At 32.5% G+C, this 25,362-nt stretch overlaps 2 protein-coding genes across 8 annotated transcripts; one reads left to right on the top strand and one right to left on the bottom strand.

The window, feature by feature from the left end:
• The first annotated feature begins 311 nt into the window (after positions 1-311).
• On the top strand, positions 312-4,785 carry LOC122402737 (Hermansky-Pudlak syndrome 5 protein). Of its 2 annotated transcripts, XM_043405760.1 has the most exons (6): positions 312-504; positions 804-914; positions 1,025-1,258; positions 1,630-3,614; positions 3,880-3,997; positions 4,101-4,785. In XM_043405760.1, exons 1-6 carry the CDS (start codon positions 409-411, stop codon positions 4,353-4,355), a joined length of 2,799 nt encoding a protein of 932 aa, XP_043261695.1. In that variant the 5' UTR covers positions 312-408; the 3' UTR covers positions 4,356-4,785. The 2 variants fall into 2 exon arrangements, with proteins under 2 accessions (XP_043261695.1, XP_043261696.1); XM_043405761.1 differs by lacking the exons at positions 312-504; positions 804-914 and having other exon boundaries at positions 1,129-1,258; positions 1,617-3,614.
• Positions 4,786-10,841: 6,056 nt separating this feature from the next.
• On the bottom strand, positions 10,842-25,343 carry LOC122402738 (cleavage and polyadenylation specificity factor subunit 6). Of its 6 annotated transcripts, none has more exons than XM_043405762.1 (11): positions 25,233-25,343; positions 23,439-23,663; positions 23,128-23,355; positions 21,431-21,913; positions 20,193-20,319; positions 19,775-19,888; positions 19,026-19,306; positions 18,506-18,803; positions 17,988-18,252; positions 15,081-15,161; positions 12,234-13,881 (listed from the first exon to the last, which is right to left on the bottom strand). In XM_043405762.1, the coding sequence occupies exons 1-11, from the start codon at positions 25,287-25,289 to the stop codon at positions 13,713-13,715; spliced, it is 2,328 nt and encodes a 775-aa protein (XP_043261697.1). In that variant the 5' UTR covers positions 25,290-25,343; the 3' UTR covers positions 12,234-13,712. The 6 variants fall into 6 exon arrangements, with proteins under 6 accessions (XP_043261700.1, XP_043261697.1, XP_043261698.1 ...); XM_043405763.1 differs by lacking the exon at positions 25,233-25,343 and adding an exon at positions 24,853-25,082; XM_043405765.1 differs by lacking the exons at positions 12,234-13,881; positions 15,081-15,161 and adding an exon at positions 10,842-11,129.
• Positions 25,344-25,362: the final 19 nt, after the last annotated feature.

Raw genomic sequence — 25,362 nt, forward strand, 5'->3', positions numbered from 1 at the left:
CGCAGGACACTGTACGAACTAACGTTTGCCAATTGGGGAGGAGAGAGGAGAGAGCTCCTATGTTTCACGAAGTTTGTATTTCAAAAAGGAAGGTTGAACTTCGTTTTGGAAACCTCGTTAATTCGCGGAACTAAGAATGAAAAGTTCTTATCGTTCACAACTCCAAATGAAACTATGCAATTAATACACATTCTTGGAAAACTCTCATTCGCCTTCTTTCTCAAATTCCCGAAGCTCCCCGAGGAGTTTCCTCTGGACACCGGTCTACCATCTAGTGACACTGATACTCTATGACTGTATGGTATTCTGTGTATTTAAATGTCAAAATTTAGCAGAGTTTATGTCGGTTAACCTTTCTCCGTGCATATTAATTTTAACATTTGCGTTCTCTTATAACGAGCGGGATTTATGCAAACTATGCAGGAGTTTCCTTACGTTTTGTCAGAATACGAAGAAATAAATTCTCTTCTTTATAAACCTATCAATTCGACCCAACGAATCAAGGTATTTGTTTTAAACAACGAAATTATTCGTATTTAATAATGGTAAATAAAACGATACGATATTCATTTGTCAATATTTACAATATTTTTATTGATTAATCTTCTGTCGTTCTGTTGTCCTTACATTACACCCATATAATCCAGAGAATACGTGCAACGTGAATCTAGTTGTTAAATAATAATTTATTATTATTACAGTGACTGTATACTGTTGCTTGTAGAATTAATCAATGTTGATTTAAATGTCTACAGTTTGATTGCCATGCTAATTAATTATTAAGTTTTTTCATTATTTTACAGTACACATGTTTCAATACATCTCCCAATTACATTATACTGGGTTCAACCAGTGGCAGTATTTACCTGTTTTCAAAGAAAAAATGCTCATTTTTACAACTAATACCTTTATCGGTACGTAAACTTTTTTTAATTTTTTACAGTAACAAAATGACTAATTTGTATCAATTTAATACTAATTTTGCTCCAAAAACATTTATTAACAATGACTTTTATGATAATAGGAAGGAGCAGTTTCTCATGTTCTCATATCACCTGATGAAAAGATAATTGCACTGGCAACAATACGTAGGGTGGTTTGTTTGGTAGCTTTGAAACCTACGCCAAAATTGATAGCCACTTCAATGGAACATAAAAACGAACAAATTAACTGCCTTTGTTGGAATGATAATAGTTCTGAAATATATATTGGAGATTGGAATGGCAAAGTTTCCATTATGACATTATCCATTTTCACTGTAAGTCTTTGTCTTTGCTTTTTCAATTGGTTCCATTCGCATGTCCTGCATTTTTCTGCCCATACTTTGGCACTGTGGTGTTCTACAAGTAATAATAAAACTAAAATGTGATATAGCAAAACGTGTATAAATGCATTGTTAAGAAGTTGTAACAACTATGAAAAATGTGATAATGCCATTCCTTATTATTGAACGAATTTGTTAAGAGGATGCAAGGAGACCAGTCTCCTGGCTTCCTAGATATATTATTTTTATTTGTAGAACACGCTGCCGCAGTATAAACGAAAAAATGAAGGGCATCCTATATAAATGGAGAATTACTATAAATGCTGACAAATAAATTATATTAGAAACAAAGTATAACGTTTCAGGTAAACGGCATGTTTCAAGCACCAGCCTGTACATTAATGAATTTGGATTCGGCCATTGTGCAACTTAGTTTCTCTTCACCTTTATTGTTAGTGTCGACCTTAACTCGTTGTTATATATGCGATACGGTACAAGAACAATACAAACAAATAGGGAATAAAACACGTAACGGAGAATACGGCGCTTGTTTCTATAAAACGTACCTTACAAATACTAAAAGTACCATAATTAACCAAAAGGAAGAGAAAATCAATAGAAAGCGTTCCTTTAATTTAATTCCCGAGGGTATTAGCAGCGTACAAGTAGAAAATTTCCCTCAAATTTTTTGTGCTCGTCCAGGTTCTAGACTTTGGGAAGTGTCTGCAAATGGACTTGTTATTAAAACTCATCAGTTTAAAAAAGCACTAGCTATTCCACCAGTAACCATATGCAGACCGAATATTAGGAAATCCTCTTATCAGAAGCAAATGGAGGAAACTTGGGCTCCGCAATCCGTTATCTTTTCACATTTGTTTGTCGTAGCGGAGAAATATTTATTTTGGTATACTTCTAATGGTCTGTACATAGTTGATCCTGTGACCGCAACAGTAGTACTTTGGAACAACGAATTTTCGAATATAAGTATGGCAGAGACTATAGAAAACAGAATATATTTGATGACTTCCAACGGAGAATTTCATTGTTTAGTTCTGTGTTTCTTAGATTCTCTAATATTACAATTGTACAATAGGAAGAAATACTACGAATGCTTAGAGACGTGTCTTTTGCATAAAGTACAACTGAAGACGTTAATAAAGAGTAATGAGATTAACAAAATATGTGATATCGAAAACAAGCTTGAAGTACTTAAAGATGACGAGTTGTCGACGCTGTTGCATCCTTTAAAGCTTCTATTGGAATCTAATTCTAAGATAAGCCCGAAGAAATTAGATTCGGGTATCGTTGTCGTTAATTCCGGAAATCCGGACTTGCGAGAGGAAAACTTTAAATACAAGTCTCATTGTTCCTCGCAAAATAACGGAAGTCCTTGTGAATCCGAATTAACGATAGAGGCCGATGCGTTGGTTTGTTTATCAACTGATTCGACCAATGAAATAAAGGAAGATGAAGATGGAAATTGCAATACAACAAATAAAGTAGAAAGTAATGACGAGAAATTATCGGAGACTACACAAGAATTGAATTCGAATAAAAGTGCGATGCAAAGAATACAAACAGATTTGGAAGCTATATACACATTAATTCGAGATATTAGACTATCTATGAACGAAGGGGAATTAGAGACAATAATGTCACGCATAAATTGGAGAATGAATGTTATCAGAGATTCGTACGAAACGTTAACAGATTTGAAAAGCTTCGTGTACGAAATCGTAAGAAGCGCAGAATTATATTACTTCAGTACTCTGTTAGAGAATACTCGAACACAGTTAATTCAATCGACCGAGAATAAGTACATTATAAAACAGATAATGAAAGCTTTTGTTAATATAAATGCACAAACCTGCAGTAGGTGTACCTGTGGTAGTCCATGCCCAACAAACGAATTAGTCGAACCAAAGTTCCTAGGGATTGGTAGACCCTTTCTTAAAAGATTTGTAGTTGAAAATAAAGAGCAATGTATAAATTTATGTAACAGAGTACCTTACATGTGGCGAGAATATTTACCAATGTACGTGGAACAGCACGGTGTACCGATGAACGATATACTGCAACAGTGCCTTCAGATTAGAGACAGTATTGTGCTTTCCATTCTGTTGCCTTTATTGGATGAAAAACAGTGGAACCTTGTCGCAATGTATGTAAAAGAAATAGAGAAAGGGCAGTGTCTATTCTGCGGTAAATCTATAAAGAATGGAAACAACGAAATATCAATAAAATGGAGCAATGTGATACACGAAATTATGAAAAAGCAAGGACCCGATGTTGCTATGACGCTATTAGTGAAGTTGGAAAAAATTATACCAAATGTTCCTATTGATAAAAGGTAAAATTTTCTTAGGATTTTACCTGTTGCAGCCCTTAACGCGTTGAGTGCCGAACGAATTTTTCATTGTTTAACATCACTATTAATTTACTATATTTAGATACCACGAGATTTCTACTTTTAGCCCCCATATCAAAAGGACTAGAGCCAATATTTTAATCAGGGTCATAATAGGGACTAGGCATGACACTCAACGTGTTAATATGAAATTAGGAAATAATCGCTAAATACACATGCTTTGTAAATCACTTATAATTTGTTGCAGTATATTTCAGTCGCTTATATTTACAAAAATCTTATATCAACATGGAATGAAACGTGTCGTTAATTTCAATAAAAACACTCTCGGATCATCCGAATACAGCACAATATGTTCCACGAAGGTAATCGATCCTTTGATCGGAAAACGTTAAACGATACATTATAAAAAATACAAAAAAGTACATACACGCGTTGCTTATCCTTGCTTCTTTTTTTTTTTTGCAGATTCGAGATCAACTGGTAGAAGTTCTCGAAAATGATCTAGATAGACCTATTAATAAAAACATATTTGGAAGCGGAGCTCATCATTGGGGGATGCATTTTCAAAATAAACACGCGACATGTCCCTGTTGCACGTTATCCCTTCAGACACCAGTTCTGTTAGGTAACAATGGAATTGCAATATTTGGTTGCGGCCACGCTTATCACGTAAACTGTATGATAGAAAAGAAACTTACGACCTGTAATCTTCATTCTTAAATTGTATATACGTATATAGCAAACAACAAATCACGTAAAAGAAACTATCGACGCGTAAGCGTAGCTCCCGTAATGATATTTAAGCGAACAAATTGCACGTTGCTCGTCTAGTCATAGAAATACAAATTTTTCGCGTGTACTTTTACAAAATACGAACAATTAGCTTTATAAGCATATATGTAAATTTATTGTCCTGATACAAATCTTTGTCGCAGACAAATTTTATGATTTAACAATGAACTGTTAAGCGAACTTAGAAAATAAACGTTTATGCCTGAATCTCTCTGGTGATATAATTAAATTGTAATTAATTGAACGGTGTTGTTAAAGCATTGTAAAATACAATTTTGTTTTCGTACAAAACTAAATAGTAAAAATGACAATGTGTATCATACTTGTTACACAAGGAATACAAAAGTTGTACTTTGAATCAAAATCTAGCATTAAATATTTACACAATCAATTAAAATGCATAGATTTTACGAAATAAATCATAAGAAACTGAAATTATCGTAATAATTGCCAAAAATCATATCAACTTCATAAACCAAATAATACTATATTTGTATTGACTTCGTTAAATATATATACTTTTTCCGATTTATTGAATATTTCCTAGAAAAATAGTATTCACGCCGTTTCATATTCATGTATCTGATTTGTACTTATTTACTTATCAATTGTGTATCTAGTACATTTATTAAGCGATGAATTCTAATTTCAGTTCAACACTTACCTTACGTGATATTTTTAATTGTTTAAGTATAAAAAAGTTTATACAGGTTAAGGCATTCTTCCTTTACATGTAAAAAGAAAAAAGAAATTGTTGAACAAACAATCTCTTCAAAGGACTTGTAGTATTCTGATAAGTCCATGCTTGTACACTTCCTAAAATTTTCAACATGAAAAATTACAACATAAATAAGATTTAACTATTAAAACGTATTCACTTCTTTTTGTAATTATTTTCATTTATCTAGAACTCCTATTGTTACTCGTGTAACTACATACAAATTATGTAGTTCTGTTATACATTATTCTTGTAAAACAATAAATTATCATTAATTAACGATAGGAACTAGTTCGTCAATACGATATTTGTATAATCAAATGATTACGTTTTTAATGTTTCAGCGATGTTGTTTGTAATGCTGCAATATTTATTTGAGAATAATCAATAAATCTCATAGTTTATTAATACAGCATTCATTTTTATCATCTAATATCATGAAACAGCACCCGAGTATGTTGGGTAGAGTACTCAAGTACGACATATTCGGGTAACTTCGGTAGTATTGCATATACTTGGGGTAAAAATGCTAATATATATACTTTCAAAAGGCAAAAACACTAAATTATACGTATTTATGAGAGATATTATGTCACGATTTGTAATCTGAGAAATAATCTTGATTGGCCAAAATATTTTGTCGTCGTTTAGCAAGAATACAAGGTGCATTCTGGCAGTCTCGCACTCGCAGGTAAACGAGTGGAATATTCAGTCTACATAACCTCGTTCCATAAAAGAAATTGTTGAAAATAGAGATTTCATACATTGTTATATTAATTTAATCGCTACTATTGTTCAAAGTATAACTTCTAAATGAAACGAAACCTATTCTAACGATTAATTTTACCGCTCAATTTCACGAATGTTTTTACCATTGGCTGTACTACCATAACCGATCTACATTTAAAAATACGAAACATTACGATTATTAATACAATTGATGACACTTATTACTTCGTAGTTTCAACTATAAAAAAAGTATATAAAGCATCATCAAAAGGAATACAATAATTCTCTAAGAAAAAGTGAATACGTTTCTGTTATCTTTTTACAAATCCTTTGAAACCAAAGCTGAGTGTTTTTTACATCAAAGAAGAAATATAATAATATTTAAGAACGCCTCAATTTGCATAGTTTCCTAGAAATTTCTGTTCATAGAAGTATATAGTAACGAGCTAAAAATATTATCGAATATTTCAAATTACGGTACAAATTACGGTACATAACAAACTTTTCGGATTGAACACATTCGTTACATTAAAAATTAAAAGATCTCAAGTTTCTAATTGTATCGAAGTTAAAAAGACACTGCTTCATCGATAAATACGTTACGATTGAATTATCGACGATAGTGCTGATGTTCGTAATCGACTAGATAAATAACAGCCTGAACTGTCGCACAATACTTAAGTCTATTACAAATTTTCACAACTTCTCGATCATTTATAACTCAGTATCTTTGCAATACAATGCAACGAATCTAAATGCAAAAGTAGAGAATACTTTTTAATATTTACACACGACATAAGATATTGACTATTATTTCGTTTCCTCATTATAAAAATTATGATTTTAGTTATAGAAATATCTTTTTATAACATACTATGTATTATGTAAAGCTTCGCATAGCTTATTCCTTTTTAGAACAAGAAAACTAATTCTCGAGTTTTGTGTAACTAATTTTAACTGGTCAAAGATCATTATAACTTTAATATTTACACTATGAATTCGAAAAATCTATTCCATTCGTTACAACACGAATGAGCAACATTTTTCAAATTCATATAAATACAAAGTGATGAATTTATTAATGTAATTAAAAATCCGGAAATTCTAATGTTACTAGAACACAGAATATTTTTTTATAAAAGTATTATACAACGATGTTCAAATTTCTAAGATTCTAAAACTACAATATCATGTTGTGTGTTTCAAGTCTCCAAGCGAAATTTGAACATCTGAGAATTCGTAGAACCCAACATGTTAGTTACAATAAATGTAATGACTAAATAAAAAAGATACTTATATCTACATAAACCATTGTTTAAACAATATTCAGCGATTAATTATTTAATGCAATTGCCTGTATTCTGTTATTATAATCTTCTCTTATCAAATGAGTTAAATAAAATATTCGTTCCAAATATTTTAGTAAATAATTTCGATAAGAGAAATATTAATAAATAGAAAATGAGATCCAATAATTAACATGTTAGTGAACTACTCAAATTCTGAAAGGCAGTCTCAATCCTTTTAGAACTATACTCTTGCTTACACAATTAAAGCAATTATCTATCTATAGTCTAGATTTGGAAGGGTTAGGACAAGATGTCTGAACAAAGTTTTTTTTAGCTTGTGTATCATTCTAAGAGCACAATCGTATCTGCTGAAAGTACTGTACAGAAAGAGGTGGATCCAGAAAGAGGCAATTAGAGCTGTATTCTGTGATACACTTACCCCTTAACTCCATACACATTTCTCCTGGCAATTTCTATTTCTGATTTAATAAATATGATAGGCTTAAGAAGTTACAAGACATAACATGCTATGCAAAATAAACGAAAATTGTAACAAGTAATTGATGCATGATAAATATTCGTAAGTCAATCACCTAAGAATATAAATTCTTCACGCCAACATTCAGTATATACGTATACGCAGTATAATACATTGTTCGTCGAATTCAAATAGATTATTATAAGCAATTGATAATAATAATTGTAAACGACTTACTGTTTGTTGTTGAATTGTAAAAGAATTATTTCAAAATTGTACAACAGCGTTTTAATTTACCACGAATCTGAGCTCAATAATAAAAAAAAAAAAGCACAAAAAAATATATATTTCTCTTCGTAAAATCTTTTGATACTATACTTGTATTATGTACATTTTAATGAGATCACAGAAGAAAATTCGTAGCTTATATGTAACTTCTTGTCTTTATACAAGTACATACTTATTTTTAAGTTGCAGAATGTAAAAATGTATATATCTTTTGTATCGTTAAAAATGATAAAAATCACGTACTTTTAATTGCTTTGTTTTGGTGTGTTTTAAACATCGTTTTATACATTTAACACAAATTGATCTCTTTATAGTCGTTTACAAACGCTTTTATAAATTGCACATTTGTTTTTCGAAATTATAAATTCATCATTCTGCGAGATCGATAAATATAAACGATATATATTAGTATAACACTGTGAATACTGATATCATTCTTTCCTTTTTTTCTGATTAGCGATTTCTTTGTATTTCTTCTGAAAATTTCTGAATTCTAAATGAAATGTAAAGAAATTGTATATTAAAGAATAGTTATGCGTTTGCATTTCGGTAGATAATTTCATATACGCTACTATACTTACAAAAGTTTGTCAATAGGTCTTTCTTTGAGATTACAAATAATTGCCATTGATTCGTGAGACTATTAAGTACTAACAACTGTTCTCATCATAGTGTTACACAGAAGCTACTATTTTATATCTTCAGCTTCTATATTATATTCTTGACATTACCGCATAGAGTTTTATATTATGCAGAATCATACCTTATTCGTAATATTATTCAGAATAAAACGCTTCCTGCTTCTAATTCTCATTTCCTACAATGATCATAAAATTATAATCCTAAAATTTCTTTTTGTATTCTATAATAAAAAATATTTACTCAACTGCGACTTTGAATAAACAAAATATAATTTCTATAAATAGCATATCGTGTGCCATTAAATATAAATTATTAAAAAAATAGACCTACGTTTAAAATGATCTCACAGCTCTTTGTACTCTCGATAAGAAAGAAGTATTTATAATTATTCATTTAAAACGCAATTATAATTGGATAAAATAATCATTCAAAGTTCAATTACACTTCACAAAGCTCTATGAATATAATTATTTTAATTATATTGCTTACACGACGCAAAATAATCTTTATAACCATGTATTATCACGGTAAAGATTTCCACCAATTATTTAAACAATCAGATATAGAAAAGAAAAATGAGACCAAGTACCACTACATACATTCATTAACTTCTGACTGTATCATTGCGTTTTAAATGGATAATCTTCATTAGCACGCAAAAGAAAATTCGCACGTTTAAAAATATGAAACAAGTTTAGAAATAAGATGTAGTTGTTTTATGCCAAAAATAGAAGGCAGAGTTTCATTATAATTACTTCGATCGTTTAGATGTCTTCGTAAAAAATTGAAACCTATCTGTGTGAAATTAAAATTCAGTAGATCCCGGCAACATGAAGCAATGTTTCCATTCAGGAAGTGATTGTGAAAGTAACAAGAAAATCAAAATGAAGGCGATCACTGCATCGACAATTCGTAAGTTGCAGTAAAAGCTCTCAGAATCGGAAAATTGTCTATACAAAAAGAGTGCACACAGTATGCTAACAAATCCAGGAGAAGTAAGGTTTGTTGCTGTGTGTATATCTCGAAGGACTTTAAAAACTACGTTTACATTTGATTACCTAAAACTATACTTATAGTCAAATTGTCGTTAGGAATATGATTCCTAAATATTAATTTCATTGTACTTTGTCAATCGTTGCGAGAGACTTTATTATTAGTTTGGAATGAAGCTTCGGTAAAATAAAAAACACTCGCTAACCCTTTGCGATCTTTTCTTGTTCGTAATATAATTTCAATATTTTCCTATCGTAAGAATAACTGTTCTTTTGTTGCGAGATGATTCGATTTTGCAAATCGGACACAATACTTTTAAATACGTTATTGGTACTTTGTCAAGGAAGGAAACATACACTGCTCAAAATAATTAAGAATTGTTTAGTCATAAGTAACTAGTATCTGTAATAAATAAAAAAAATACTTGAAAAAGCAGTGTCCCTTCCTCTAATACAAAGATCGAAAATATGAACGCGATGAAGACGTATACTTTCGACTTTCGACCATGTTGTTATTGGAAAGTTCTTTGTTGATCAACTCCCGCGGTTTTAACATTCCCGATTCCGCCAAAATCGCAGAACCCGATCAACAACAAACTTTTAATTGTGCTTCATGCGAAGAATCATGTGGATGTACTAATGTTGTATACAGAATCAAGTACAGAAAATTGCAGAATGAAAGAAACTTTGGACAATATTGAATTGTCACACAACATTCGGACGGTAGAGTGGTAACAAATAATTAACTGGTTAGTATCACCACGTACAAAAGGTATCTTCAGTGCAAATTAATGTATAGCAGCATAAGAACTGAAGAACCTTTATAAGCACCTCTCTGGTTCGACAATGTAGTCAATATTTTAAGAACTTCAATCTTATGCAAATTAAATAGTCGTTCAAAAAATATTACTCTCTCTTTCATCTCTGATATTTGATTCATTCTCCAGAATTATTCAAAAACGTAATCAGTCTTTTACTTTGAGCAGTGTATCAGTGTAATTTTAATATCGATCGAGAGAATTTGCATAATGCAAATTATCCTTACACTAACACGACAATTATTTTTCTCTATTTTTAACTTAATTAATGTTTCTTCATTTTGTGTACATTTAACTTAATCCGAACAAACGAGTTAAGACAAATTAACACAGAAGTAAGGAAGAATATAAAATAAGGAATGTAAAATAATATTGGCGCCTAAAATTGGCTATTTAAAAAAAGCATGGAATCGCAAAGGATTAAACCATAATAAACCAAACAATTAGACTATGAGTTGGTCATGCTCGATTCGGCATTTCTTATTGCTACACCTGGTATAGTATATTTCAGTAACTACGTATTTTAAATGGCACATTGAAACATAATCATTTACGAGACATACATGATATCATGCAATGTGGTCTCGTTAAGTTTACAACATAAAAAACGGAATTCCCTTTGTTTTCGTACGACTGGATTTAATTATCTTGTATTATGCTCTGTGGGAGTCCCTCGTCCGTCTCTTGGTACACGTTAATAGGTACCAGACGCTCAGCCCTTTGCGGTCCTCTTTCCTTTTCATAGTCTCTAAAAAAATGATCCGATGCGTTAAACAAACATTCACTAAAGCACGAAAATTCGTGCAACGACAAAACCAGAGATTCAAGCATACAAATAATAGCAATTGCTGATAATTGCAAATAAAATTATCCAAGAAACGCTATCAATCGTTCTCTTAATTACAGACGTTCTTATGTTAGACTACAATTAGACCGTAAAGGGTTCAGCTAGACAACGAACAACTATTTAATACAATAGAAATTAATATATACAACGTAGCCTCACAGAGCAGTTATTACTTGTATTATTTGTCGTATTTTATAAAAAATCCCTTCGAAAGGTGAACCGTTCATGCTAACGTTCAGTACTTTTGGCATTTTTTTTCCTTCAGGAAGAATTTAGCTTAATTATGTGATCAACAATCACAAGTTTTGTTCAGCAGTTTGTAACTCTTTCATGCGTGCGAAGTGCTAGCGATAACTTCTTACATTTGTATTTACTATACAATCAAATATAATATTGAGTAACGACCGAATCGACAAAATCAATAACAAACATAAGAAGTCAATGAGAAGTGAACTCGAAAGTACATTTGAAAATTAAAATAGGTTCGCCTAAGAGATGAAATTTAAGGAAAGGGGATGATAAGTTTTAAAACGTCATGCCGAACATAAAATAATATAATAGTAACGTTTCGTAGTGCCCAAAACATGAAAGAGTTTATGCTGTTGCATAAACGTTGTTGGTCTTTAACCTTCATACAATCAAGAGCATAATATGTAACTATAAAGTTCTTTTTAAATACCGCACACTTTCAAAACATATAACTATGTACGATTGACATCATATTTATGACACAAAAATAAATCAACAAGTATCATTGATAGAATCTTGATTAAACGAGGATTAAAATGTATGCTCGGTAAATTCTTAAGAAAATTAACTTGCAAATGGTACAGGAGCTGCTAGGTGACTCGGGCACCATATAAATGGGCAAGGTTGTTCTGTGGACATATTACGCTTTCACAATACTGTTCATAATATTCAAGTTTCGATATCGAATAACATTTGAAATAAATATTGAGAAACAAGATAACACTGTGAATAAAAACCAATTTCCCAGAATTACCGATGCAAACACACAAAATTACTACATTTTTCCATTTTCCCTTGATCTCGACGTACACAGGTATTTCTGCGAAATCAGTTATAAAATAGTCGTACCATGTGCGAAAACTTCAAATATTTATCAAAGCGAACGTTTCACTTCTACTATAGGATTTCGTGGGTGATATCAGCTTTTGGAACGAACCGTAATCGTTGTTAAAATATTTCACCCAGGACTGCACTTTCGACCCCTAACGCTGTTGCGAACACCAAAATACAAAAAATTAATTCGCGGGGACCGAAAGTGCGGTTTTTCTCGTGTTCTTTTTTAATCGGTTCCACCTTTCGAGTAATCTTGGGTATGTATAGCACAAGAAAACAAAAATAACATTTTCAGGAGATTGTGTGTACTGATGAATAAAGTAAAGACACGTTTATCACGTATATTTTTCTTTTTTTTTTTAAAGCGTATATATGTATTATATTAAGATACAATCTTGCATCGTCACGGAGCTTCAGAAGATTCGATGAGTCCACAACAGAGGGGTGCCGTCTTCGTTCTTCCAGGAGCGGAGGCCAGCAGCAGCAGGACCGTTCTCCGCGTTCTTCAGCTTGTCTGTAAACCGCAACTGAACACGACCTCGTTTAACAACTCTCGTAGCGGTCTTGTGTCGCACATATTTGTGTATTATCATCGACAACACACCGCGTATCTCTCTTTCCCTCGAAACTAAACGTATACTCTCCTTAAACGTTACATAGAGATATATGTATGCATGTGTGTACGCGTTTCTTTCGCATTATCAGTGTGATATATATATAGTGTACGCTGCATAAAAAGAGAGAAAAAAATGGTGACTTTAAAACAAATATATACGTAAACTCTACAGCGCCCCGATATATATATACGTATATATGTATATGAATCCCATAAGAACCCGTTATGGTAACTTGATAAAACTCGCGGGTAAGTTTATAGGCTCGAAATACATCCGAAACTGGCTTTACACTTTCCCGGCCAAACCTTTATTTTTAGATGCTTTACATACTGATAAACACAGTCGCGCATCCAAAAATAGATGTTTTAACATAATATATGATTTCCATGCAATCAACTATAAGAAATAAATTAAAAGATGGTATATACGAATACAATACTTGAACTTGTAGACAGATATAGATCTTTCTTATCAAAAATGCTTATCCAAATTTGTTTAATGAACTCATTTTCTCAAAAATTTAATAGTAAAAGCATTTTCATTGTATTAAATCGATTTGGAACTAATCATCAGTTGACCAGGAAAGTGGTAAGATACTTTTAGAGTTAGGTGAACAGTATAAACGTGTGTCTTCATAGATCCGTTTCGTTAGAAATTTTCCACGAAACAACAAGCTTGCACGAAAATCAATGATGAGATCCTGCGAGACACTGGGGTTTTACTACCGTGTCTTTGCAGCAGTTCTTCTTTCTTTGAAAATCCATTTTGCGCTGTATACTAGTCTTTAATGTCTCGAACGATGCGATGAGTCTCCACGTTCGTCGCGACGATCTCTTTCTCGTTCTCGTTCCCGTTCGCGTTCCGGTTCTCGTTCTCTCTCCGATGGTCTCCGGCTTGATTCTCGTTCTCGATCTCTCTCTCGTTCACGCTCTCTGTAGCGATCGTCATAATACCTACACAAGTTACGTCAGCCAATTATCTTACTTTAGCGATGTATTTTTTATTCTTTTCTCTTATATACATATATATATTTACACTTATCTTTACACTATTTCTCTAATTTTACGCTATCCCTCTTTCCATCCCGTTTTACATTGTTCTCTGTTCACATTGTTTTCAACTTCATTGTCTTGGTTTAACATTTTAGTAGATGTACAGCGTGGTGCATAACCGAACTAATAAACACACGTTTCCTAAAAAGTATTATCTATCTCCATCAATACTAAGAAATTAGAGCATTAGATGTAAGTAATATATTACTCATAGTCAGAGTGTTCTTAACTCATTTGCATCGTACGAAAAAATAAAAAATTACACCGGCATAAGAAAAAGTGGAAACAGGTGACAAAATAGTATACATAGTTTTTTTTTTTTAAATTCCCTTTAAAATATAATCTTCTATGAAAACCTATGAATAAATTTTGTTTTTATTATACAGATTTTGAACGTTTCGAAATTATTTATGCATACCGTGATTACTAGCGATGCATTGATTTTTTATATTTTTATTATCATCTATTAAGTACGAACATAAATAATAATTTTCATTATGCGTGTTATTGGTTCGGCTGCGTACCCCGTGCGGTATATTATTGACCACTTATTGAAAACAACAAGTATCGCAAGAGACAAATATATTGTGAAAAGCAGCTACATAACTTTCTGCATAGAATTCCAATTCTTTCGGCAACTAAGCAAATATTTTCAACAGAAAATGTAATTATAACAAAGAAAAGCTAAGAATTTTGGTACGATCTAATGAATTGACACTTATTTTTTAAACTATACGATGCAAACAGTGACTCTAAAAGTCAAAATAATGAAAGAATTCGCACAATTATAGTCTAATGTACCTTTGTCATCGTTATGTGCATGTGAAAAGACAACTAATGTTAGCTACAACGATAAGTTGAATTCTTGGAAAGTTCAATGTGTTAGTTTTCACCTTTCTTTCCATTTTACTTTATCGGTTTAAATCTAGACATTCCTATCAAAGTTTTCTTTCATTCATGAAAACGCTATCACCGCGATAACATATATGATTCCTCATACGTATGGTAAATCTGTTTTAATCGTTGTATCGGACAAAATTGAACTTTTTACAAAAAGTCTACATGCATTCACTTTAATGAAAAAAAAGTATGTAAATTACCTAGACGCCTTGGAAGACGAGACGGGAGGCGTCTCTGGCGGTTCTTCTTTTACTCGAGGCCTGGCTGACTGACGTGTTGTACTAATGGAAAATGCATACTTCGTTATGACTTATACGGTTACCAGACTTAGTACGTTGTTTTAGATAAAACAAATTACACAAGAATATATTCCATTTTTCTTTCGGTCGAATCATTATTTATAAAACGACCGCTTATACTTTGATGAATTTTAATGAAACATCATTTATACCAAGATTTCATACTTATGAAAATTGTAATATTCATAGAAACGTTTTCTATGTATTGTCAAAAATATGAACTAGGTTTAAAGAAAAGTATACCGTAGCTATACAGTAACAAATTTTACTAACGGCGTGGTATACTAATTGATATAAACTACAATTACTAGGGTTGTACGAGTGCATGTATACACTCACGCACACACACACAATCTTGTCCAAAAAGATTTATGATCAATCGTTAAACCCGGAATCATATTTGAATATGATTAGAACAATACAAAAAATGATCGAACTCAAAACTTAAAAGTAAGAACTAATCCATGTTTCGATTGTTATGTTTAATGTATTCGGATATGTTCTTGGATTACGACTATCTAATTGTAATAAAATATTAGTACGCACACTACTTCAAAACCCACAAATTACAATGTCTCTCTAAATAAGAAGTACTAATAGCCTACTTTATTATACAAATTAAATAAATACTCAGTCGCGTTAAAACGCAAACAGTACATTATAGAATATTATTTTCCGCGATCGAAGTCTGTAGATATCTCTACATTTTGTCGATGCATTTTCTATAGTACTTTCTAAACGATGTAAAAATTATAATAATTATGTTTCACGTACTCCTTATTTATCAATAATTTGTAAAACACATTCTGTTGATAATTAACACGTAAGAATTAATTATTTAATTTGTGAACTGTTATTCCCAAGATTACTAGCAAACACTTTTCCATAGTACATTTAACGAAAAACAAATATTTAATAAATTTATAATGCAAAGACAATACATTAGATAAGAATACAAGACTATAATTATATAGATGAAAAGTATGTTTACCAATTTACTAGTTCATAAATTAAATAATCGATCCTTTTACTGCACTTCAAATACATTTACCCTGAATATTTATATACTAAAGTATGCTATGGACATTAGTGCTATTCAGAACGTGTTGCAAAAACATTTTATAATACATAACTCTAAATATTGTATGATCACAATTGATGAAAGATATGTAATGATCTTACATATTTTCCGTGATTCATAGAACACGAGAGAGTAAAATGACATGTAATGTAAAATTTGTCTTAATTCATTTTAATCATCTAGATTCATTGGTTTAATGATTACAAATCAGAGCTGTATTATTTATTCAGCTGAACAACTGAACATTTACCGCCACTAATTAAACACCTTGTCTACACATATATTTTTTTTTAAAGGTGAATACCTTTTTATAATGTTGGTAAAAATTGACTGCGCGTAAAATGTACAGTCCTCAAATGCCAAAAGGTCCCTCCCCCCTCCCTGTACAAATTTGTATTGCTTATTGTGCAAAAGTATTTACATTTTCATTCATCTTTTAGCATCACACGATACAAACATTTTATAAGAGATCGGTAATGATAATTTTGTTTTAAAACAATTTTATAAATTGAATTTTCGTTACTAAAAACGTTGTAGTAGTAAATTAATATTCAAGTATTGAATTAGGATTTACTATCGTATGTTAAAATTGTTAAAAAAATTTTCTATAACGAAGAGTCGTACGAATTTAGGACTTTTAAAGTATACAAACATCCAATAGCAATTAATATATTAAGGTAAAATAATTCTTATTCAACCCCGTCGCTGCAAAGGTGAGCAATTTGCTTGCTCGATTAGAGTTAACACATTTTCAATCATTAACTCTTTCAAATTGCAAGAAATCGTTACTCGAAGAATAATATTATCTAAACGAAAATGATTTGGTAGAAGAATAGAATTATACGAATAATAATTAAGTATAAAATACACCCTTTAAAATTTGCTACAAGATAAGGGTTAATTTTTACTCTTTATAATTAATAACTCCTTATGTATACTGGACTGTGAATTGTTAATATCATATAATTATCGCGACTCGACTGCGCGAAAATTATCCTGTGGTCTTTGTGTGTATTTCACGAACCCATTTCAAAAAAAAATCAATCAATATAAATAGTACAGAAACACGAAGAAAAACGACAACAAACAGTTATAATATCTACCAACAGGTAAGAATCATTTCACCTGAATGTTTCATTACCTGAGTAACTATTACTAACTGTTTTACAATAACTTTCATTTACAGATATACGTTCGCATTAATAAAACGATGCATACTCTTCCAAATATCGCCCATTGACTCGTTACATTATTATTTACTTAATTTACTTATTTCTTCGCGAAACATTTAACTACTTATATCTATATTCAATAGTCACTAGAGTCAAATTGAATGAATTTCATATGACAAAATCCTATCTAGCTTCGTTTCGAATATTCGAGGAATATATGATACAGATGACAGACTTAACCTTACATAATTGTATCCTTGAAATAACGATATTCGTTTATAAAAAGAAAACAAAATTACTTTAACAGCACGTAAAAGTCTTTTCAAGACAGAATTATACTTTTTAACGTATCGCAGTAGTAATACAATTCATTACAACGCGGACTATTCGCTAATAATTAAGTTTATCGTATCTCTTTTTAATCGATACGCGTACGCATTATTGATAAAGCTGTCAATTAAGCTGGCTGGTCAGTAAATCCACGACTGAATTGGATAAAAAGACATACCCAGTAGCGATAGTTAAAATAATTATGTAAAATAATATTGAGCTTACCTTTCTTCTCTGCTCCGCTCTCTATATTCGCGATCTCTTTCACGTTCGCGATCCCTCTCTCTGCTTCGTGATCTCTCGCGTGGATATGGTTCACTGTAATAACGTTCTCTGTCACGATCACGATCCCTTTCCCTCTCGCGATCACGTTCTCTGTCGCGTTCTCTGTCCCTGTCCCTGCTTCTTTCTCTGTATTCCCTGTCGCGACTCCTCGATCGCTCGCGTCTCCTTCTGTGACTACGTTCTCTGTCGCGTGAACGCGAACGTTCTGTAATGGTTCGTTAAAACGGATTAGAATTTAAAAGAAATTTTTATTACAAAATTAGAATTTTTTATTTAAAAAATATCGTATAAGCTAACACTTTTAATTCTGAAAAACTATTCGGTTGAAAATTTCAAAAAATCGTACCTATATCGTGCAATCTCAGTATTACATCGATTTCATTATAATAGTAATATGTATGCTAATTGCAAATATGGCACGTATATCACGTAAAGAAACAAATTAATATTAAGCTTACCTCTTCGTGCAGAACCGTAACTCTTGGTTTCAACGCCGCGTAAAGTGTCTTGAAGAGAACTGATTAAAATTTTGCATCTGTCATCTGCAGCGACTTTCGATTGCTTTATCAAAGAAATGGCCGTGACCAAGGTCTCTATGGCGCTCGCGTATTCTCCTGCTGCGGCATCTGAAACTGCTCGAGCAATCGCAGAGGAAGAAACTGTTCTATTTCGACTCATTATTTCCTCAAATTCTTGTTCCGTCAGCGGAGGTGGTCCTTCCGGACGATGATCAGGTCCTGGTGCGCCATATGGTGGCTGTAAAATATTTTTTACACTTTTTTGTAGCATACTCTGAAAAAATTTATCAAAAGACTAATTACAAAATTAAATGTGTTCAAGAGATGATTGAAATGTATATATCATGAAATACAAACCGATTTAATTGCGGTTTCAATGTATTTTATATTTTACTACTACAGTGAATTAAGAATTCGTTCGATAGCTAGAAATCATAGTAAAGGATCAAGTGCATTATACCTGTGTTGCAGGTGGTCCGTACCCATGTGGCGGTACATGAGGCGGGCCATGAGGTTGACCGTGTGGAGGTCCATGAGGTGGACCATGAGGTGGTCCATGAGGTGGACCATGTGGTGGTCCATGAGGTGGACCAGGAGGACCTGGTGGATGTTGTCCTGGATGTTGGTGTGGTGGGCCTTGAGGAAAGAATGCTGGATTCACGTGTGGCGCTGGTCCTCCTGGCGGTCCTTGTGGTGGTCCCTGAGGCGGTCCTCCGTGTCCAGGTGGGGGTCCCCCTGGACCTGACAATACTTCTGATCAATATCTACGTTAGCTTGCAACAATGTATAACACAAGCTGTCAAAGGCTTTATTTCTGCAATTCATTCAACAGATCGCAGGCTTTTTTGCTCTAGGATATGCTTGCACAATACAATGGAGTAAGTGCCAAATTCGTTTTCTGAAATTTATTTCTTCAAAGCAGGTAAGTATTACGTTCCAATTATAATTCTGAAATTTTGTTTTTATTTCCAATAGCTTTTTCTCCGATTATCTTGTAAATTTTTGTTATCGTTCGCATAATATTGCAAAATGCTTTATTTTAGCGACATTATAACATCAAAAATGAACTTATTTTTCATGTTATTTTTGTCTGAAACACCTTGTACCTTCATACTCCTAAGCATAAATTTCCCTCAATATCATGCATTACTGTATAAAAAAATGAATAATAGTGTGATTAATATTCAATGAACGTCCTAAAGTTCTCACCACCCATAGAACCTGGAGGAGGTCCTCTCTGTGGTGGGCCTTGACCAGGTTGTGGGCCTTGCATATGTTGATGTTGAGGGAAACCTGGTGGTCCCTGAGGCCCGTGATGCATTCCTATGCACATTGAATAATTATATCAGTGAACTTTTATAATAACTTCATTACATGGTAGTACTTTGTTACTTAAAGTGGTCTATTATAATTCATCATGTTACATTTTGCATTCGTTCTACGTCATAACTCCGATACTTCATAATACACTTTACAATCATAACTATCACACATCTATTCTATCATGCAGGTTATAAACTGTGAAAAAGAATTTTATAATAATAAATGAAAGGAAGGAAAAATAGAGCATTCAAAGTCCAAGATGTTTCAGGATATTATTTACTACAAAGTGAAATATTTCACATACCTGGTGGCCTGTTCCATTCAGGGCGTGGTTGAGCACCCCTTGGATCGCCCGGAGGTCCACCAGGATGTCCAGGTGGGCCACGCGGTGGTCCTTGACCAGGTGGACCAGGTGGACCACCATGGAATTGCTAAATAGAGATTTAGAGATTTAGGAAATTCGCTAAAATATTATTCGCAATAAAATAAATGCATAATGAAAATTTATTATTGTTACATATCTATTTATTATGTAATAAATAGAGGTAATCTTATACTAAAACCTTAAGTTATCAGAGCCAGTTATTAATTTTCATTAATGACTTTTCATCAATGTACTGCCAAAGATAATTAACCATTGAACAGACAGAAATGAAACAGTTTAATAGAGAAGCTTTTCATGTTATATATATCTTATGCACTGTAATATGATACTATGAACTTCATATAAAATAAACACTTGCACATGATAAAAGAAATATTATTATAATCTTTTAAAGTTTGAGTATTAAACACGTTCGTCCAAAAGAGAATAGATTAGAGAAAACATCACAAACATTTTTAACGAAGATCACAAAATAAGTTCGATCTTGAGTACTTTAAAACTGACAACTATGAAAAATTTAATACTTAAAAACTGGTAATGTTAATAATCTTTACTCAGATCTTCGTATTCAAAAACAAATGGATATTGAAAGTTTCAAAGAATGGAATTCTTATAACGTGAAAAGCGAAAAAACAACACATTGTGTGTGTTACCTGTGGTATATGGTAACTGGCTTCTGAAAGGTCTCTAGTGCAACTCTGTTTACGCGGAGTGTAAGACATGTAAGTGCAAAAAATATTCTTGTAACTTGTATCATAATAACATAAGATACAGAATTTAGTAAAATTAAAATTTATGCAGAATCCTGTAAATACCAAAAAATATTAACTTCAATAATTTAACTTTTCGACCCACTTAATACTTATAATTATGAACCATTTCGAAAGTAATGTTAATAACTTTCCTACTAAAACAATAGTTAATTATTTGCATTCGATTGTTCGATTGGATTATTTATGTTGATTTTTTTGTATCAACATTTCTTTACTTTCTAAAAAGTTATAACAACAAGAATAAAATCCTTAACAAATAAAAATTTTTTATATATATAAAACCATTTCAAATTGCCCATAATATTCCGAAAATCAAAAAATAATTACCAATTAATAATTACGTGCAGTTAATAATGTTAATACAGCAGAAGTTATAGCGCATACCATTCCAGGTGGTCGATGTTGACCAGGACCTGGTCCAGGTGGTCCTTGCTGTGGAGGACCACCAGGACCACTTGGACCTCTCGGTGGCCCAGGCGGACCATTAGGTCTCGGACCATTCCATGGTCCTTGTTGATATCCAGGAGGCGGTGGACCTTGATTAGGATGTCCAGGTAAAGGATGATGCGGTCCTGGTCCAGGACCCATCGGTGGACCGTGCATACGCGGTGGACCTTGTTGGCCAGGTCCACCTGGACCCGGTGGACCCATACCTGGGGGCGGCATTCTCTGAGGTCTCACGCCCTGCGGAGGGCCCATCATCATCCGGGGACCATGATTTTGTTGCGAATGTTGAGGATGTTGGGGATGTTGTGGATGTTGCTGATGAGGTGGCATTGGTGGTTGATGTTGGTGTGGATTATGGGGGCGTTGACTTTGGCTCTGCTGAGGAGCTGGAGCTGGACGTGTTTTACACTGAGACTCAAACTGAAAACATAAAAAAATTTCAAAATTAGGATCATTACACTTTCGTTTATTTAGCTGGAAAACAAAATAATTATTGAGGGAATAGTTAAACCTCAAAATCTTTTAAAAACCATTTTCAATCAACTATAAATTGACGCGAGGTCGTCTTCATGTTCTTAAATGATACTTTATGACGCGATAGTATTGTAGGACGTACCAAGACGTTCCCTGAAGAAAAAAAAAATTCTGGACAGAATTGGACAAATTTTATTCGAGTACAACGAATACACATTTTAGATTTATTCATAAACTGTCTGTTGTCCATTGCTTCCCTCATCTGGATGTCGATTTAACCCTTTCGGGACGAGCACCAATGCAGACTAGATGTTTCTTCAGCAGTATTGATTATATCTAACAATTAGGTCAACGATCTTTATTACTTTTTATTTAACTTAATAGAGGAAATTACATTTGTACACTGAAACCTTTATTAACTCTTTGGTGGCCGCATGTTTTACACGAAGTTTCTTATCTACTGTTAACGATTTTCGTGAGTTTCAATTTGATGAAAGCTTCCTAACTGTTTTCGACCCGAAATTTTTAAATTCAACATTTTATAAACACTCAAATATTAGCCTTACACAGTTTTATCATTAAATAAACATGCAAATATCGTCATAAATATCAGAGAGAGTATTGTCATATCTTCGTTATCCTCAGAAATTTGTATTACACATTACATTAGAATTATGAATTCATACGAAATGAAATTTATTGTTAACTTGTGTGTATTTAACTCGACGATATATTGATTACTACTTTCGATGACAATTCGTTGATCGCTTTGATATGAACAGCTGAAATAACTTTCTATACTAACATTGTAAAAGAAAATGAGAAACACGGGGATGCTAGGAAATCCGTTTATGAATTACGCAGAAGTTAGTATATAAATAAATCTAAAAATTTTATTCATTATTCGTCAATATTTGTACAATTGTACCTTTGGATATAATCTTAAACATAAATATATTTTGTACAAATAAAAAATGTACTAAAATAATGGAGAAGAAACTATAATTTTATTTGGCAAGGGTTTAAGAAGTAGGATAAATACAAAAAAAAGAGGAATTTATGAATTTTAATACAAGAATCAACATTTTTCAGAAATTTATCAATTATTTTTCTTCTTAGACAATATATTTATTTACGAATAATATAAGTACATTACTTACTTGATTCAAAGCTTGTTTAGTAGGGAACGTTACTACTGGATTCTGGCCATGCAATTCTTTTTTAGGCAGTCTTTCCATACATATCCTCATACTTTGTTCTGAGCCAAGAGATATAACACAGAAACCCTTGGATTGTCCATTTGCTCGATTTTCAAAGAATTTTACTTCAACAAAATCAGATACACCAATACTTTGCACCACATCGGTTATATCTTGATCGCTTGTCCACTGTAACAGACAACCAAATATCAATAAAGTCTGTGTTACTATTTATTACATATGTAAAAATGGATCACTACCAAGTTACATACCCAAGTTAAATTGCCAACATATAATTGATGGCGTCTTCCAATTTGGTTTGGTTGAATATTATTTCCAAGCTGATGATAAGGTGCACTACCATTTGTTTCTTCATTTGGTGAAGTTGTATCACCTCCACCATCTCCACTGTTTCCTGTAGAAACACCACCGTTACCACCAGCGGGAGCTGCTATCACATCATCATACAGATCAACTCCATCACCAGCAAACTCATCCTAAAAAAGATTATTAGAAATGTATTATGAAAATGTGAATGTCATGGAGGAGTTATATTGCAAATGTTAGTTATTTTTATTGCTGCTAGAAACTCTGTAGTTAATATGTCGACCACTAAGCAGAATATTTACATCTATTAAAATATGGAAAATTTTTTGTGGTATTTTTCTACAAAAGAATTACATGAAAATAATACTGAAAACTATCATTGGATTGAAAAAATTCATTTATATATATATAAAAAAAAAGGAATAAGCATTGTTATTCTCTCTAGTCATCATGTACAAAAAGACATTTATAAATGTTCAATTAGTTAAATTCTAAAACCAATAATCAATATTACAAATTTATTTAGATTTACATTCTGAATAAATGATACATTAAACTGTTCTTTTATTTACATTGCCGTAAAAATAAAAATATTTTAAATAATGGGTAAATACAGAAGTGAATGCAAATGAAATAATATTTTGTGTTTAATACTGAAACTTAAGAACAAATAAAGTAGAAGTATTTTGTTATGGATCATAAATTATCATTGCTTGAAATCTCTTATGACGGCAAGAATAAGATACTACATATATCTATGATTAAAGACATATTGCCTAAATTCATGCTTAGATTTGATTAAACAATTCTTGCTTACATTTATGCAGTCCTCAAGAATGCGCAACCCAAAGGCAGTCCTGCATTTGGTCGCATACTCTTGGGGCCTATCTGCTTGAAGCACAATAAACTAGCTTTGGCTCAGGTCCTTGACACATAATAATGCAAAACAGATATTTCAAAATTGTTGTATTTTATTTAAAAAATATCTTGACCCAACCCTAGCTCACAGTCTACTTTAACCTGATTTTCGCCGTCACAAGATTTTTCAAATATTTCAAAATTAAAAATACATTCTAATCGACATTTTAAAAACGCAAGCCAAAAATAAAATATATTTAATTCATATTTTTCGACTATACAAACAACACCATCTTAATTCGTTTTCGCGTTGGTTTCGTGACACTATTTTACTTGCATTGCTTTGCCGTCCATCGCCAGACAAAATAGTATTTCATATTTTACCCAGCTTCGCGTGAAAGCAATAAAAAACGTTTCGAGGAACAAACAAACAAAATATTTATCAAAAACTACATCGACGAACAAAGCGGAAGAAACACTACTACACGACATTCGCCTTACCGCTAACACCATTTTGCTTTTCTTGCCGTGTATCTGTATTACACGTATTCGCTTTAGCTTTCCGATGCGAGAAACGTGCACGAATCAAATCAACACTAACTGTACAACAGAATATTAGAAACCGTTTATCAGTCGTTACAGTCGTACGCAACGGCTACACGCCGCGATTAAAACGCGAGCTAAAAATCGACGTCCCACTTCAACAAGATACGGGCACCGCTTACGAGCAATCGTTACCATCTCTCCTCCATGACGCCGGACACCCCGCTATACTGACGCGTTTTTCTCACAGTTTTGAATATTTATCGTGCGAGCAACCGATCAACGATTATGTATATCGACCGCGTGGTCACTTATTAACAAAGATGAAATCGAATTACCTGCGCGAAATCTTGCTCTAGATCGTCGGCGTACAAATCAATGTCACCGTCCGCCATTTTACGTACACCGACGCTCACTGCATTTGACGAAGGCGCCAAGCCTAAAGGACCGACGATGTTGTATAGGAGA

The sequence above is a fragment of the Colletes gigas genome, unplaced genomic scaffold (assembly GCF_013123115.1).
Source record: "Colletes gigas isolate AHSC1104 unplaced genomic scaffold, ASM1312311v1 Colletes_gigas_Sc00039, whole genome shotgun sequence".
Lineage (NCBI taxonomy): Eukaryota > Metazoa > Arthropoda > Insecta > Hymenoptera > Colletidae > Colletes > Colletes gigas.